The 15,348-nt window shown below is 40.1% G+C and overlaps 1 protein-coding gene across 1 annotated transcript in view; it reads right to left on the reverse strand.

Annotated features, from left to right (window-relative positions):
* The window catches only part of slc4a5a (solute carrier family 4 member 5a), a 30,861-nt gene extending 23,630 nt beyond the window's left edge, over positions 1 to 7,231 (reverse strand). The window contains 7 exon segments of the mRNA XM_034540766.1: positions 1,008 to 1,124; positions 1,618 to 1,770; positions 2,730 to 2,890; positions 4,132 to 4,292; positions 5,937 to 5,995; positions 6,109 to 6,315; positions 7,171 to 7,231. Of these exon segments, the coding sequence (XP_034396657.1) occupies positions 1,008 to 1,124; positions 1,618 to 1,770; positions 2,730 to 2,890; positions 4,132 to 4,292; positions 5,937 to 5,995; positions 6,109 to 6,315; positions 7,171 to 7,231 (919 nt within the window).
* Positions 7,232 to 15,348: the final 8,117 nt, after the last annotated feature.

Genomic DNA, 15,348 nt, shown 5'->3' on the forward strand with positions numbered 1-15,348 from the left:
AGGTTAAGCAAAACGAGTCATTTTTGTACTACTTCTCTTCCATCTTAACCACATTGGGCCAGTCATGTAAAACAATATACGACTTAGAAATTAGGGAACAATGCATCCAGTTCAATTCAAACTGCTTTATTACACCCAATTGTTGAGATGCCAAGACTGGTTACTTAAAATAGGTTATTGTACCACAAAGGTAGTGAGCACTCTTTACATTTTGAGGACTTTAATAACTTTTAAATTGGGATGAGTAAACAAATGTTGGTCCATGTGAGTTGGAATGAGTGGGTGAAGGGGTGGAGTCCATCGTTCTGATCATGAATTACAGATCAATATGGCTGACTCTGGCCTGTGAGTAAATAAGTAGGTCAATTTGATTTTGGGCAGTGAATGCCATTCCTTTCTGATAAGCAGAGGCAATTCCAGGATTAAAAAAATGAGGTGGCACAGGGGAGACCAAGAACCAGTCAGGGGGGCACCATGGGAAATCAGAAATAAATATAGCGTTGGAAATCGGCTTCGAAAACATTGGCCATGATTTTTAGGCTCTGGCACAGTGCCCTAATACATGTGGTCTTGCATACAAAGTTGCACTGTGCACTAGACCTGGAATCAGCTGGCACTAAAGCCCAATGACATTGGGGGGCACCAGGGGGTCAATCATATTTTTTTGAAAGGGGAGGGGCACACCCCTGCTGACAAGATGGCGTTTTTTTCCTGATTAAAGATAGTCAGTATAACTATGATTGTGAAGTGAAGGAGTCACGGTGTAGAAGTCCACAGTCTCTGTGTCAAAGCTGCTGGGGGTCAATTGGTTTAGAGCTCTGTTATGAGGTTATATGCCGTTTATGAGGTTTTCTCCTGATTTAAATTTTTTATTTGTTTAACCCTGTATTTACATGAATAAAAACCTAATATTGTTAAACCTTAAAAACATTACAAAGATGTATCTAACCATAATGCACAGCCATGCATGTAAACCACAAACTGTGAACTTATAGACAGACACTCACGCAGGCGACCATAGTTGGCAGACTGCTGTTTCATTCGGAGGTCCTCTGTGGATCGATTAAAGTTAGCTATTGGCCCTGGACCTGTCCCCGGACCACCTCGGGGCCCTACATTACGATCTGGCAAGGGAAGGGAAACATAAACAGACACAAACAGTAACAGAAGGGTGGGGTGGGGGGTTGGGGAGGGGTGCTTTATGATTTGTCTTGCAGTAGGTGTCCTGCCCGGATGAGATGAGGAAATGCTACAGCGGTAATTAACTCATCAAACATTAATACATCCCATGTGGAGGATGTGAGCCTTGTTGACTGCAGGAGTGCGTTCATTCATTTACCGTGAGTCCAATTTATGCATAGTAGATTTCTCAGAAGCTGCACACTTTTACAAGGAACCAAAGTGGAGTAATCATTGATAAATTGATAAATACAAAAAAAATGCTATATGCTATATCAAATAATGAAATGATGTTATTTTGTGTGATGTCGTAATGCATGCTCTCCACCATTGTATGTAGTATTAATTAATCATGGAAATATGGGTCCCATAATGTATTTTGTTCTATTAGATAAAGCTAGATGATCATTTCCAATAGCTATAGAACTGGACACTCACTGGAGGAGGAGCTGGACTTGCCAATGTCGGCTAGCGAGCGGTGGATTGGCTTCTTGGTCTGGTGTCGATGTTTCCTCAGCAGGACAAAACTGATTTTCTCTCTTAGTTCAGGAGATATCATGCCTTCCTCTATCTGTCGCTCAATGATGTCATCTGAAAATGGACACATTCAAATTTCACATGAGGAAATGTGGCATTGGGATCCAGTTTTCCCAATTACACGCGTTCGCACATTGTATTACTGTAGTTTGTTACCATATCAAAGATTGCAGTCTACGTTGGGTGCATAACCATGTATACAGTCCTGCTGGACATGTGGTATTGGTCTAAAGGTATGCTACCAGGTAACGTTAACGGTAAATTGAGGTATAAGCAACAACATCGATGTATATGCATATAAAAACATGTTATATGGAGCTGCAACCAGTGGTTGTTTACTTTTGCTGCAAACTAGAAAACCCTATATAATTGTTGTCCTTGTTTCATTTTCTATTGACTATTTTAATTGATTTATTGACCACTCCACCCATACTAATGCATCTGCAGCCTCCGCTCTAGCATATGGCGAGTAGTATGGGGAAAGGGGGAAAAGCACGAGTTGGCTGCTGTTTCACGCAAATATCAACAGGGAAAGTTAAGAAGTTGTTATGGTAGGGATATGCATACAGCTGGATTCTCACAAGTGGACCCTTTATTGTGTTCCAAGATGATTCAAATAGACCCTGTAGTTGTAGAGATGAACTCTATTTATTTTTGATCATGCCGTTTTCGAGAGAGGCCCAGGGTTCAAGATGTAGTCCCTTCCAGCCTGATCATCCAGAGCAGACAACACCTGACTATACAGTATTTCACTTATGGGTTTTTGGAGGGAGCTGAACTTCTGGTGCACTGACGCAGTTTACCTTTGCACAATCTCTAAAACAGCTGACTTCCCGTGCACATCGCCACTCAACTAGGGAAGGGTTTGCTTACGAGATATTAGCTAACATTATGTTACAAGCTGACACAAAAATGTATCTGGGCAAAATGTAGTACTCAGTGGCTGTGAATGTAATATTAACAGTGACACACAATGATGAATGCAATAATCAAGAAAGCAAAATATATCTCACCAATTATCTGCGGTAGTGAGTAGCCTTCGAGGTCCAGCAGCACGGTTCCCGTCTGGAGACACGTCCTGAGCTCAAACAGACTATGCAGGGACAGCGTGGACACGTGTGGCTTACTCCACCTTTCTCCTCCCTCTTCAACCTTCTCTTCAAACTTTACCCACCTGAAGGCAACAAAACCACACAGAGAAGTGACAAATACACAACTGTGGAGATGTCACTGAGCTCGGCATGGTGGTGCCCATTACTCAGTCTGTGGTTTGAGCGTGCAGCTCCCAGACATGACACCGTATACATAAGTAGCAGGACGGTGCTTGTGGAGAAGAGCAGAGACCTCAGTTCACTCATGGAGGAACGTGGTTAATGTTATTAATGTCAAATAATCACTTTTATGACCTTTCAAACTCAATCTGATTTTGTAACACACAGTTTGACAATGGCAATTATTTTCATTTTGGCTTGTGTGGTCTGGGGGTTAATTTAGCATTAATGTAATCCATAATTAATTTTGAGTAGGCTGTGGAATAGGAAGTTGATAGTGTTTTTCCTACATTGTTTTTTTGATTGAGCAAAGTAATCATTTTCTGAGTTGATATTGACCTTAATTCCCGTTTTTCAAACTGATATATATGGCAGCTAATGCCATCCAATCTATTTAGCATTTTCTTCATGAATATAATTTGGGATTAGATATTATATCTGCATTTATATATTCTATCCTTTTACATCTGCAATCAGCCGTTGTCATATTTGGCCTTGTCAAAGCAGGAAAAACACAGAATATAACTAATGACATTAATGAATGCTCCCTTGCATTAATTTGCCTCAACACAATACTAGGACGGGGTACTGATCACTTGTCAACCAGATTCAACAGGCAGTGAAAGATAGATAACTCTGTGTCTCTCTGTGTAATCAACCGGAGATCAAAAACGTGTCAGGTGCTCTTGCAAATGGGGAAAATAAAATCAGGATACTCTCGAGGGCATTTCAGGCCCTCCACAATCTAAGAACAACGAAGAAGGATATTAAAAGCCTTATTCGTAGTGGCTAAATCATTAAATTGGGTTTACGTTGGGTCAACAGGAGGCTCACACTTGATAATAACATATCAGGGGAAACCAATTGAAAAGAATAAAAAACACTTGACATCATGAGAAGAGAAAGCACAGACAAATGTTATTTTATACATCGTACATGGGAGAGAAGCACCCAGTGCTTTTTTCTACATGGTACTAAAAGACTGATATGTATTTTGGACGGTTTGCGTCATTCGTCATGTGGATGTACTTCAGATTTGAGAATATTTAGGCGAAAAGCAAAGCAACAAAATACAAGAGAAATTGTATTTTTGAGTGTGAGAAGCATGACTGTGTCTGAATCTGAGTGTGCATGTGTCATCCACCTGGCCGACTCCTTCCACTCCAGCTCGCCTCCTTCTCGCTGTAGAGTGTCCATCTCAGTGAAGAGTGTCGGCGTGGGCATGTCATCCTCTTCATTTAGGATGTAACGTAGCCGCTCTGCCGCAGGAGACACTATGGAATGAAATTATATTATACTAGCATTTATAGAGTTTTAACAGGCTTTAAGGCCTAATGATTATTAAAGGAAACCTAAAACATAATATTAAAAAAGATAAGCCCTCAGATTCTCTATGAGACAAACAGGTTATCCCTTTTCCTTTGCGGAGAGGTCAAATCAAACTGAACTTTTATTTCTGAATGCCATCTGGAATCTGAATCAATAGACACATACCTTCTAACTATAAAACTATGTTCACTTACACATTGTTTACAAGCAGCTGTTGTATGTCATTCCATGTATTTCCTCTGCAGCACTAGCAATAATGATTGCAGTACTGATCCAGATCACACATTTCAACCTGATTATAGGTATTCAATTGTGAGTCGATTGTACTTAAAATCCATTTCATTATTGTATGGAGGTTGAATTGGACCCAATGTTCTGTAGTGGTGCTGCAGGGTAATGAGCTGTCAGCTGACAAGCTAACCTATGGACTGAGCTGTATGGTAGTAACTGCACACGGGGTGAGTCAATTATATTGAACGAACTATGAATTCTACTTATATATGTTGTTTTATCTAAATGGCAAGCGAAAAAAAATAGAAAATACAACATTCATGGCCACTTACACTTTTCAAACAACATCATTTATTTTCCTTACAATGCTCACCAAGTTGTTTACTTCCCCCACACTGGGCACCATTTTCTCCTGTTGTTATCTTTCTAATCTTTAACGTCCCCGCTATTAACTTCCTCCTAGTAAAGGCACTATATGCATTACTGATATTCATGCACAAAACACATTTCAAAAGACCATAGTTGTGTGTTGATAGACTCCAGACTAAGTAGACACCTCTGCTGCACATGCCACTGCTTGCACCAAATCGATTGAGCAAGGGTGACAACCATTCCAGGCCGAGTCTTTGAAAGCCAAAGCAGCGGTGTTCTGTCTGGTTACTCATTACTAGAGCTACACAGTCTCAGGCTGTGTCTCAGACTCCTTCTGTTCTCTGTTAAAACTGCTGGAAAGAAGCAAACTCAAATAAAAAGCATGAAGAGTGCAACACAATTACAATAAATAACACAATCTGGATGCCAATTCTTTGGAAAGTGTTTAAATGTTTGAAGTTAAAGCCTCCTTGGCAGCTGTGTGCAGATACACCAGACTTCAGTGGAACAATTTCTGCAAGAGTGAAGCCTTACTTCCCTATATTAGCAGAGGCTACTCATTTTACTTTATTCTACAGTCAGAAACAGTTTTATATTATTACTTTAAGACAGGTGCATGTTAAATACCCTATCAGCACCAAATTCATTAAAGATGCAATGTTTGGTTGGTCATGGATCACATCGGTCCCCAGTGGTTCTGAGTGGGAACTCCAGGAGGGTAAGCCTGCACTCCATAAAGTTGTCAGACTTGCCAATTAAAATAATGGTCAAAATTAATTAATTAATAAATCCTAAAGCCCAACCAGCCACAGTATACATTTATTTTATATATATATATATATATATATATATATATATATATATATGTGTGTGTGTGTGTGTGTGTGTGTGTGCCCCTTTAAAACAAATGTAAGACTATTAGTTAGTAAGTAGTAGTGAACTAATGGGTAGGAAAAACCAGTTGGCTTTAAGTTGACTAAATTGAGATTCAGACACTACATTAATGGCGAGTCTCACATGGTTGGTGGCCGATAGAGGTTGATGCAGCCAATCAAAATGTTCCAGCGCAACAGAAACTGGAAGAGAGACTCAGGGGAAAACTGATCAGGCCTCAGGTCCTAACGATTTGAGTTTCTTGCTTTCCTTTTTCATGTCATGTAATTTATTGTCTCTCTGGCCACTGACTTACCTGTGCGGCTGATGTCTTGGAGACTCTGCTCATGTGAATCCAGGAGTCCTTCCTCTACGTCTCCGTAGCGGTTGTGCTCTTGGGGTCGGTGGTCGCTGTATTGTCGGTGCCTGTCCATGTCGGCCGCCTCACGACCAGAGCGCCTTCGCCTGCGTTTGCGTCGATACCCCCGAGGCACTGGGACACCTATGTAGATGGACTGATGGTCTGGGCACAAATATGGACGGTTTCTGGCTGGTTACATGAATGCTGTACAAATGGTTGCACTCATATAAATGCACAACTAAAATGCCAATATGGGTTCCTGTAGAACACAATGAGGGCACAGTTTTTCCAAAACAAGTGACTTAAATGAAGCCTTCGTGAAAGGTCCAAAAATAGTTGTCTGACAATGAGTAACAGTGGCAGATTGTTTAATTAGATCATTAATTTCTCATATTCAGAGGAGTGTGTTCCACAACTTTGACAAACTCTGAATATATTATGTTTCACACCATGTTTCCTCATTAACAGATGAAAGCAAATCAAGTCTATTTAGAATCACTCCAAGCTGTAGCTTTCTTTTGACTTAGCATTTGGTTCGTAAAATCCATTTTTGTAACAAAAACCTGGAGGATGTGAGTTTGATCATCTGCTGGCAATTAGGGTGTCGCTATAAAACTAATTGCACACTAAACCCCATGTGGAATAACTAAACAACTTGCCAACCAATATTGGATGTTTGGAAAAAGAACAGAACCTGCTGCTCAGTGTGAAGACAGAAAACACACAACCATGCATATGTAACTCCCCAAGCCCCCAAATTACAAATACACAATCTCATGTCAATCATCACTCCTCATTTGCAGTCCATAAACAGCATTCGCCCACTCAAACGCTCAAAACAAATTAGAAACTATAAGTTAGTGTGATGAATCAACTGTCTCATGATAATACTAAGAGACAGAGTGGGTGTAATGACTTCATTTCCTGTTTCTATTACTGTAACAGAGGGGAACTCCATGATGGATTTACCATAGATGTGAACCACACACACATACATACATGTGCAAACACACTCACCCTCCTCCTCCTCCTCATAGCGAAGGTGGGAGACGCCCATCCCTCGGTCTCCATGGTCCATCCTGGTATAGAGGAAGAGAGAGAACATGTGATTTGACTTCAGGCATTAGACTGTTGTGTGTTTTGGTATGTTATTTGAGTGTGTGGATCTCAACCAGGGTTCATTTAGGGAGTTCCGGAGGGTTCCCAGACAAATGGGGACAAGTTTACTTTCACTATTCAATTCCCTATAGAAGTCAGTCCAGTGTGAGTAAGAGTCATTAGAGTGGCTATTCTGATCATTCCTCCACGGTTATCTCCACAATTGTTCTTTGAAACTGGAGAAAGTGGGTCTTAATCATATCCAACAACCAACATCTTTTCAGATGGAGTTCCCTGAAGTGAAATCAAATCAAATGTATATCAATTGAGAGGTCCTTGACACAAACAAAGGTTAAGAATCACTAGTGGGTGCTCTTTAATGCACAATGGCAATAGATATGCTCATAAGTGTGTGTTTACCGACACACCTGTGTAACACTTGTGTGTCCTTTTTCTTGTCACACTGTACATTAGTGTTGTCATTTCTGTACGCATGTGTGCTTCAGTGACATGTGTGTGTGTGTGTGTGTGTGTGTGTGTGTGTGTGTGTGTGTGTATGTGTGCGTGTGCGTGTGTGCGTGCGTGTGTGCGTGCGTCATTGCTTTTTTTCCGGCATAGAACACTCTAGCAGCAGCTCTTGTGCACTGACCTACGTGTTGTGTTACAGTGCAGATCAATGGGGAAATAATTAAAAGGGAGGCCAAATCAATGGTAAACAAATGTGATGAAAACTATCGCACGTGGCAACGATTCACACATTGAACGCCACCAGCAAAGTTTAAGGCCACCCTGTTCCTGCTGGTGACAGGTTAGAGAGTTACTTTCACAGCGTTATGTACACTAAGCTACTGTAATTGTAACCAAGATGCCATTTGGAATTTTAATTTGCCTACATTTCTTTCAGATGTGAAATGTGAGAATTGGATTTTTTTTTTTTACATTTTTCAGTGAATCAATTTACATGAAGTGAAGTGTTGCGTCCAAACTGCAAAGAAAGTCCACACAGGGGTTTGTGTGGATGGATGGAAGAATGGGTTAGACAAACACACTTATGTTATTATAATTTCAGTTATGTAACAAACACAAACACCACATCACAACACAAACTGTGTGTTTAAAACAGAAACTATAATCCAGAAAAAAATATTTTCCCTTGAAGTGTAATTGAAAATGCCATTCAGTTGTATGGCAACATACAACTTTTTTGAGACATGTTTTTTAAGGCTGAGCCTGTGGTAGCCTAATATATTTAAAACTTTAATACATTTTAGCCTGCTTGTGGAAAGGACTTCAACACAAGCTAACAGCTAACTGACATATTAGGACTTTATAAATCTGTTATGGTTCATGTGCTCCATAAGTATACTGATGGGTTACATATGGGAAAAATTTAAGTTGCAATAGTAAATCCCCAAAGAACTTTTAGGGTTCTTTTAAGCATTTCTGGGGTTAACCAGATTTTCGTCTAATTGCATCAATCTCGTTCCAAATGCAGCCAGCAGCTATTATCAAAAAGGCTCTAATAAACCCACTGAACACCAAACGGACAAAGTTAGTGACTAACTGGTGAGTAGCTAACTGGCTTTAGCAGCTAAACAGAACAACAATAAAAGGGAATTATTTCATTCATAAAGTGGCCAGAAAAAACACGTTATTCTGCTCCCAAGTGGACAAAACAAATCTAAGAATGCAGGTTTAAATGAAAGGTTTCTAAATGAATTGTCAATAATAACAACAACAAAGCCGTTAAGCTACCGTGTAACGAAGCTTGTTGTTTACCCAAATCTATATCAAGTGAAGTGGCTGTTCTTGGTCCCTTACTAAATTAAAACGTTCCCAGAGTGCACCAACATTTGCTGGTATAATACACAATTTAGTTTTTTACCTAAATAAATCCATCCCATCACATAAGTTAGGGTACATAGACCTGCACAACTTTTAATAATAAAATGCAACTGATTTAGTATTTGTTACTGAGGTTTCTTCTGTTTAGAAATTGCAAGGCAATTCACTTGTAATACTACATTAGTATGATATATTTTCAGTACTGATACTTTGGGTTTTTTTCTCACTCAGAAGTATTTCTGGTTTCTACATCCCATAAGTCAAACTGTGCTTCTTTACTCTGAATATAACACATCTTTTGACCATGACTCTTTTCAAATGCAATCCACCCCAGAGGGATGAGATGTGCAAAGTAGCTGGTGGAGGATGGCTCCAGCCCAGCAGAGCCCGGTTGAGCTGCCGCTGTGAGTTTACAGAGGCTTCCTGCCTCTGTAATTAGTGCTGTCACATCAGTGTCCTTCACACCCAGTGGGCAGCTGGAGCGGGAGCTCACGATCGATGGGCTCGCCCTGCCTTCAAAACCCCCATACGGCTTGATAGAGATATGCGCGCGCGCACAAACACACACTCACACGTAAACGTGCACACGTGCAAACACCAATAATTTCCACATTTCTGCAAATCCCAACATTCATGCACAATAAACAAGCATGTGTGATATATGTCATATATGAACCCCTCGCACACACGTATATGCTCCACACTACATTATATATATATATGTGAATACACAAACACACAGTTGTGTTTTTAAATCTCTACATTGACATTTATTTCCTGGAGACTTACTCTAACCCTTACCTTAAAACTCATATTTCACACACACACACACACACACACACACACACACACACACACACACACACACACACACATACACACAGACACACACATCTGCACGTATATCAAAGATAGCACTTCAAGTTTTAACCAACTGCACAAAGTCTAAAACTTTTGAGAGATTTGTGTGTGTGGAGATAAAGTGTGACAGAGATTACAATTATTCGGATAAGTGGTGCTCATTAATGCTTCAGTGAGTTTAAAGAAATTACTGAATGCCTCATCAACTTCTCAAAGTTTTTTTAAAATAACCTGCATGTATAATTAACTTTTTTAACAAAAGACGATGTGGTCATATGAAACTGTTACACAAAGACCACATGCCACTATAAGCAGGGGAACCAAACCGTAAAAACATTAAACCATCAGGCCCAACTCTTACTGGTGAAAACATTAGTTTCAGTCAAAAGATCAGTGGCTGCTTTAGACATGTATAAGTGGAATATCAGTCTGAAGTTGATATTCAAGAGCCTACAATTCTCCAAAGTGTCAATATGTCTATTGAGACATGAAGATAAAGGATGAGGATCTAAACTAAATGGCATCTCTGACTCAACAGGCTGAGAAAATGAAAAGGCACCGTTCAGACAACAGAGCTCAGTACGACAGAAAAACAATCAATGGTGCAGAGAAAGGAAAACCAAACGTGACAAAACAGGCGGACAATAAGACAAAAGCATAAGATAACCTACCTGGATTAGTCGTCAGCTGGAATGAGTGAAAGCAGAAAAGGCCTTTGCTGGTCGTAGGGTCGCATCAATGAAAACATGCCACTGGAGCTCCAACTAACTATCGAATGGTACAAACTCAGCAAAGAGGAACGTTCCTTTCTATCTGTCTCTGACTGTCTCTCACTCTGTCTCTCACTCTGTCTCTCTCTCTCTCATGGCTGGTTCAATAATGGTCAAACTAGGACTCAGCAGAGAGCTCCAGGCACAAAGTGGGTTCACAATATGGTTGATTCCAACCGCCAATAGAAACACTCTCACTATACTGTACCAGCAGGTTAATATATAGCATTATGGAAAAAAGTGTTAAAGAATAGGGCGTCACAGAATGCTGCTCTGTATTAAAAACACACTGTGGGACCTGATCTGATCATAGATTTTATATCAGGTTTTTCCCAAAAGTTGTTCAGCTCCATAGTTGGATGGGAATAAAACGTTTTCACAAAGTACCTGATGACATTCCTGGATAAGAACTGTTGGTATTTACCGGGTATGAAAATACCTCACGAAAGCCAACAAGCTTCCAGTTCACAATGTGTGTGAGTAGATGAGCATGAAAATATGTATATTTTTTTACAGTGCTTATGTTGGTGTGACTGTGTGTGTCCTACACGACCAGGCTCATACAAAAAGATACAAGAAAAAAGAGCTGCTGTGGCTGAGTTAGTTAAAGTGCAAACTCTTTACAGATATCCTGTTAGTTCAAAGATAATTGTAAAGATCAACTTCATCTTTCTGTCTTTAACATCTTCATCATTTCACTACAGAAATGTCTTTCAAGTTTAATGTTAGAAAAGAAGATATTCAGCCACATGCTGTGACTTAGTTTATTAAAACCCTGGTAGCTGGCCACCAGCCTGCTGTTCTGCTCATTTGTGTTGCATGAATTGCCATAAAGTAGGCAATTGACAGCCTCCATGCAGTGTAACAAATCAATCCTCCTCATGTTCTATCATCGTGCTCCAACTAGTGATACTTCCAGCAAGTGATTTTCATAATGTGATGCGGTATGGCTCTGTGAATTCTCTTTTAAGCCTATTTGCTTGAAACATACCCAACAGTGATGTCACAGGGCCCTGGAGTACAGATCAGGTCACTGCAGCATGGTGACATTTCAAAATCAGGCACATCCTGTTCACGCATTTGTTACTTCTCGACAATATTACTGCAATTCCTTATTATCAGGCTGCTCTAATAAGTCTCTTATATATTGATCCAGAATGCTGCAGCATGTGCATGCCTCCTGCCTCCTGCCCCCTGCCCCCTGCCTCCTGCCTCCTGCCTCCTGCCTCCTGCCTCCTGCCCCCTGCCTCCTGCCTCCTGCCTCCTGCCTCCTGCCTCCTGCCCCCTGCCTCCTGCCTCTTGCCTCCTGCCCCCTGCCTCCTGCCTCCTGTCTCCTGCCCCCTGCCCCCTGCCTCCTGCCTCCTGTCTCCTGCCATGGCCCCCTGTTGACACCCACTCTTATTTCTTTCTTCTTCTGTATGGATTATGGTCCCATTAATGAACATTGCTGACTTTGCTTCTTCCCCGGAGTCTTTATGCTTTCTCTCCTCACAGGTTTCCATGGATCGTGGTTATATCTGGACCCTGGTCCTGCCCAACACCTACTGCTACTATCGTTATTATTTTTTACGATACCATTACTGATTTTATTATCAATATTATTCTACTACATCCACTGCTGCGATTGTTACTAGCAGTTGTACCTTTTTCATCATGCCGACTACTCTCAAATTTGAGCCCTGTGGAGCTTTCTTGTGAACAAACAAAAATAGTGTTTATTATGTTTATAGGCAGGTACTTACTAAAACTCATTGTGAGAATTGTTGGTGTTTAACAAACACGTAAAATCCATTTACTTCGGCAAAAACATGTGCAATGCCAAACAGTGCCTGCATATTAATGAATTGCCCATCATCTGTTACGAAGATACTTTGTTTGTGAGCTTTGTTCTTTGAAGTATTCTTTCTTCATTTTCAATAAAAGCAAACTGTTTCCAAACATCCTGTGTATTTCAAGATAATCAACATGATTTTTCAATCTCTAACATCATTTCAGAACAGAAATGTCTTTGATATGATTTGAGCTTTAATATCAGAGTACAAGGCATTCACGGAGGAGGTGTGGCTTAGTTTGTTAAAGTTCCTGTCTGGAGATAATGGCATCTGGTTGTTATTATCACCATTTGTACCTTGTGGTAGTGCCACAATAGTATTATTGATATGCTAATGGTTTAGATGTATTATATGGACATATAATTAACTCTATCTGAGAGCAGCCATCCCCACCCTTCTGTGTGCCCACAAAAGGCCTTCTGGGAGGAAATCCGTAACTGTAATGTCGGTAGAGAGGGGACATGTTGAGTAAAAATAGCTTCAACGAACAGAAAGTAAATTAAAATACTTTATAACAAAATGTCTCGTGAATATATGAAACACAGAAGACAGGGGATTTCTCACAGTTAGTACATTGAGAGGGGGCAAATGAGTTTTAATACCAAAAAACCCTCCCAGCTCTTAACAATAAATAAATTGAAGCTTGCTCAGTTGATTGTGTCGATGATAATCCTTAACTCATAGAGCGGAGAACGCTAGAGGTAGTCTTTTAAAACCTAATGGAGTGGGACTGCAGATCCATGGAGGTGCGGCTGTAATGAGCGATTAAACTAGGAAGAGATTAATTATGAGGATGAGACCGACGGGATACGTTTGATGAGAAGCGCCGTTGTAAGAAATCCATAGTATTGATACCCTGAGGGAGAAGCTTCTGGTAAAAGTCTCAAATCTGTGTTTGTACCCAGCAGCAAACGGAGCGTTGAGTGTGAAATTGACTGAAGATTGCTTGGTCAAGCTTTCCCTGTAACTGTTGCCAGATAGGTAGGTAATTCAATCGAGAGGGCTCACAGGGGTGGACACTTGTCCGTCCTGCAAATGTTAAGAGAGAGAGTTTGAGATATGCCAGGGACTGATGTTAGTGATATAAATATGTGTTTTACAGAGGTATTCAAATAGGATTAGGGATCACAATATATATACATTTTGCAGAATCTCACATGCCACATTAAAAAAGTGAGATTAAAGAGATTATGGAATGAGGGTTACTGTGATAGGCCTTCATTGATTTGTGCTATTTGTTCCCCCCTTCCCACAGTCTGACCCCCTAGTAGCCATTATGAGGCATTGCACTGCTTAAAGCAGTGGTGGAAAGTAACTAAGTACATGACTGACGAGCCGTGCAATAGTATTCACCCATCTTGGTGTTTACTATGTTGTTCCGTGTCAACCTGGAATTTAATTGGATTTTTATTTGCTTTTTAATGCAATGGACCTATTCAAAAATCGCCGACATAGTGAGGCGAAATGAAAATGTTTTTTGAAAGATTTCAGAGGAAATAAAAATCTGAAAAGCCGCACTTTGTAAATGTATCCATCACATTTGATATGAAGACCCTAAATACAATCTGGTGCAACAAATTGTAAGTCCAATATCCCCGACTAGCACGTCAGGGATACAGTTCTGGAAAAGTTCATACGAGTCCACAAACCAAAGGGTGGCTTTTACACAGTTTTACTATTTTCTGGAAGCCCAAATATGTAAAATCCAAATAAAAATCCTTTTAAATTCTAGGTTGTATAATGCAACAAAATAGTAAAAACACCAAGGGGGATAAATACTTGTGCAAGGTATTTGAGTATTTCCATGTCCTGCCACTTTATACTTCAACTGAGCCACATTTCGGATGAAAATATTGTGCTTTTTCCTTCAATAACAATTATCTGCTGTTATGAATGAAATAAATAAACACTGGCGGGGGCTTTCTTGCAGTATTTCAATTTTTGATACACATTTTCATAGTAATAGCTCTAAAACTTGAACATGTTATGATGATGAAAAAAACGAAATTATATAATCTCTCTATAGCTCTCATATGGCTGGACGTTATTGACAATGTGTGCTGCAATGTGTGCTATAATTTCAGCATATTTCCAAGAATCCTGTACGTCGTATGTTATTATCTGAACTCAATATATGTGCCACGAGCGATATGAATAGTGAGCCTCCAAATACCCGAGCCTGTTCCCTGACAGATAACGGTGTGTTTTTTCCCTCTTTTGATCCTATCAACATTTCATATCCATATTATCATAATCACGGCTTGTTTGGATGTGCGCACATCCTGCTTTCAGGCCGTTGAGTGTTTTTCTTCTTCTTTTTCATTTTTCTTTTGGCTGACGCAGTTCATTTCCTTTCCATACTTATTTCACCTGCTGTCTCTAGATCATCATGATGAGGGAGGAAGAAAGGTGAAGAGTGAATGAGGAGATATGACCTCTAGGAGAGAGCTGCGTACACTCATATGCTGTTTGGGAATTGAATTAACATGGCAGCTCTCATCCAGATAGGTCTTAAAGGAGGCCGTGTGTAAAATAGGGTTTGGGGTCAAAATCTGCTTTTATCAAACTCATTTGCAGATGCTCCTGAAAATCAAGTCCTAAAAAAAGATCTACATATTTTTGTCACTACTTACTTCTGAGTTTTACTTCTTTTTTTGTTGTTGAGAGAACAGTGCTGAAGCTACGACACACTTCATCAGTCATTAATTAGGTTTCCATAGTGATTTACTGAGAAGCTTTTTAGTGAAGTCACACACTTCATCCCCGACATCCACGGCATTAACATTCAT

This window comes from Cyclopterus lumpus, chromosome 9, assembly GCF_009769545.1.
Source record: "Cyclopterus lumpus isolate fCycLum1 chromosome 9, fCycLum1.pri, whole genome shotgun sequence".
Lineage (NCBI taxonomy): Eukaryota > Metazoa > Chordata > Actinopteri > Perciformes > Cyclopteridae > Cyclopterus > Cyclopterus lumpus.